At 37.1% G+C, this 708-nt stretch overlaps 1 protein-coding gene across 1 annotated transcript; it reads left to right on the top strand.

Moving 5' to 3' along the window:
• LOC104741090 (uncharacterized protein At1g24000-like) lies at nucleotides 1-708 on the top strand. The gene is made up of 2 exons (XM_010461868.2): nucleotides 1-199; nucleotides 289-708. Exons 1-2 carry the CDS (start codon nucleotides 94-96, stop codon nucleotides 510-512), a joined length of 330 nt encoding a protein of 109 aa, XP_010460170.1. The 5' UTR covers nucleotides 1-93; the 3' UTR covers nucleotides 513-708.

Below are 708 nucleotides of genomic sequence, written 5' to 3'. Positions count from 1 at the left end.
TAAACTCTCTATAAATATACGCACTGGTAGAAAAGATTACAATCATCAAACCCACAAAACATCCTACAAGGCAAACAGAAAAAGATTTAGAAAATGGCACTACATGGAACTTGGTATGGGGAGCTTGACATTAAGTCTCAGGCAGCCAGATTCTTTAAATCTTTCACCGACGACATCATCTCCCCTACTGACAGAATAGGTAAATAATCAACTCGTCCATATTTCATTTATACTTCTTGATCATCGATCAAAAACCTTAACCAATATTTATTATATGTTCCATCGTAGCCGAGGAGGAGTTTGAGTCGATAGATTCGGAGAAGAGAACAGTGACGATCAAAATGAGCGGCTGTCTGATCTCAGAAAAATACAAGTCGGTCAAAGCAACAATCACCGTTACGCCTAAAGAAGACGGAGACGGTAGCCAGGTGGGTGGACCATCGAATGCAAGAAGATTAGCCTTGACATCGACGATCCACAATTCATCATCGACACTCTTGTTAATATCTTAAAGGAGACTGATGAGAATCTTCTTCCATAATCTCTTATAGCTCACAAGGTTCGTATTTATATAGAATAATCTAACAATTTAAATTAAACTGGAACAGATCTATATGTGTGTCTAAGTTTTATTTAAGTATCTTTATTTACGTTACGCGGGATGTATAACTGGTGTGGCTATCAAGATGAATAATATTATGATTTGCA

Source organism: Camelina sativa, chromosome 14, assembly GCF_000633955.1.
Source record: "Camelina sativa cultivar DH55 chromosome 14, Cs, whole genome shotgun sequence".
Classification (NCBI taxonomy): domain Eukaryota; kingdom Viridiplantae; phylum Streptophyta; class Magnoliopsida; order Brassicales; family Brassicaceae; genus Camelina; species Camelina sativa.
The sequence above is the reverse complement of the archived record's forward strand: the minus strand, read 5'-3'. Positions and strand labels throughout refer to the sequence as shown.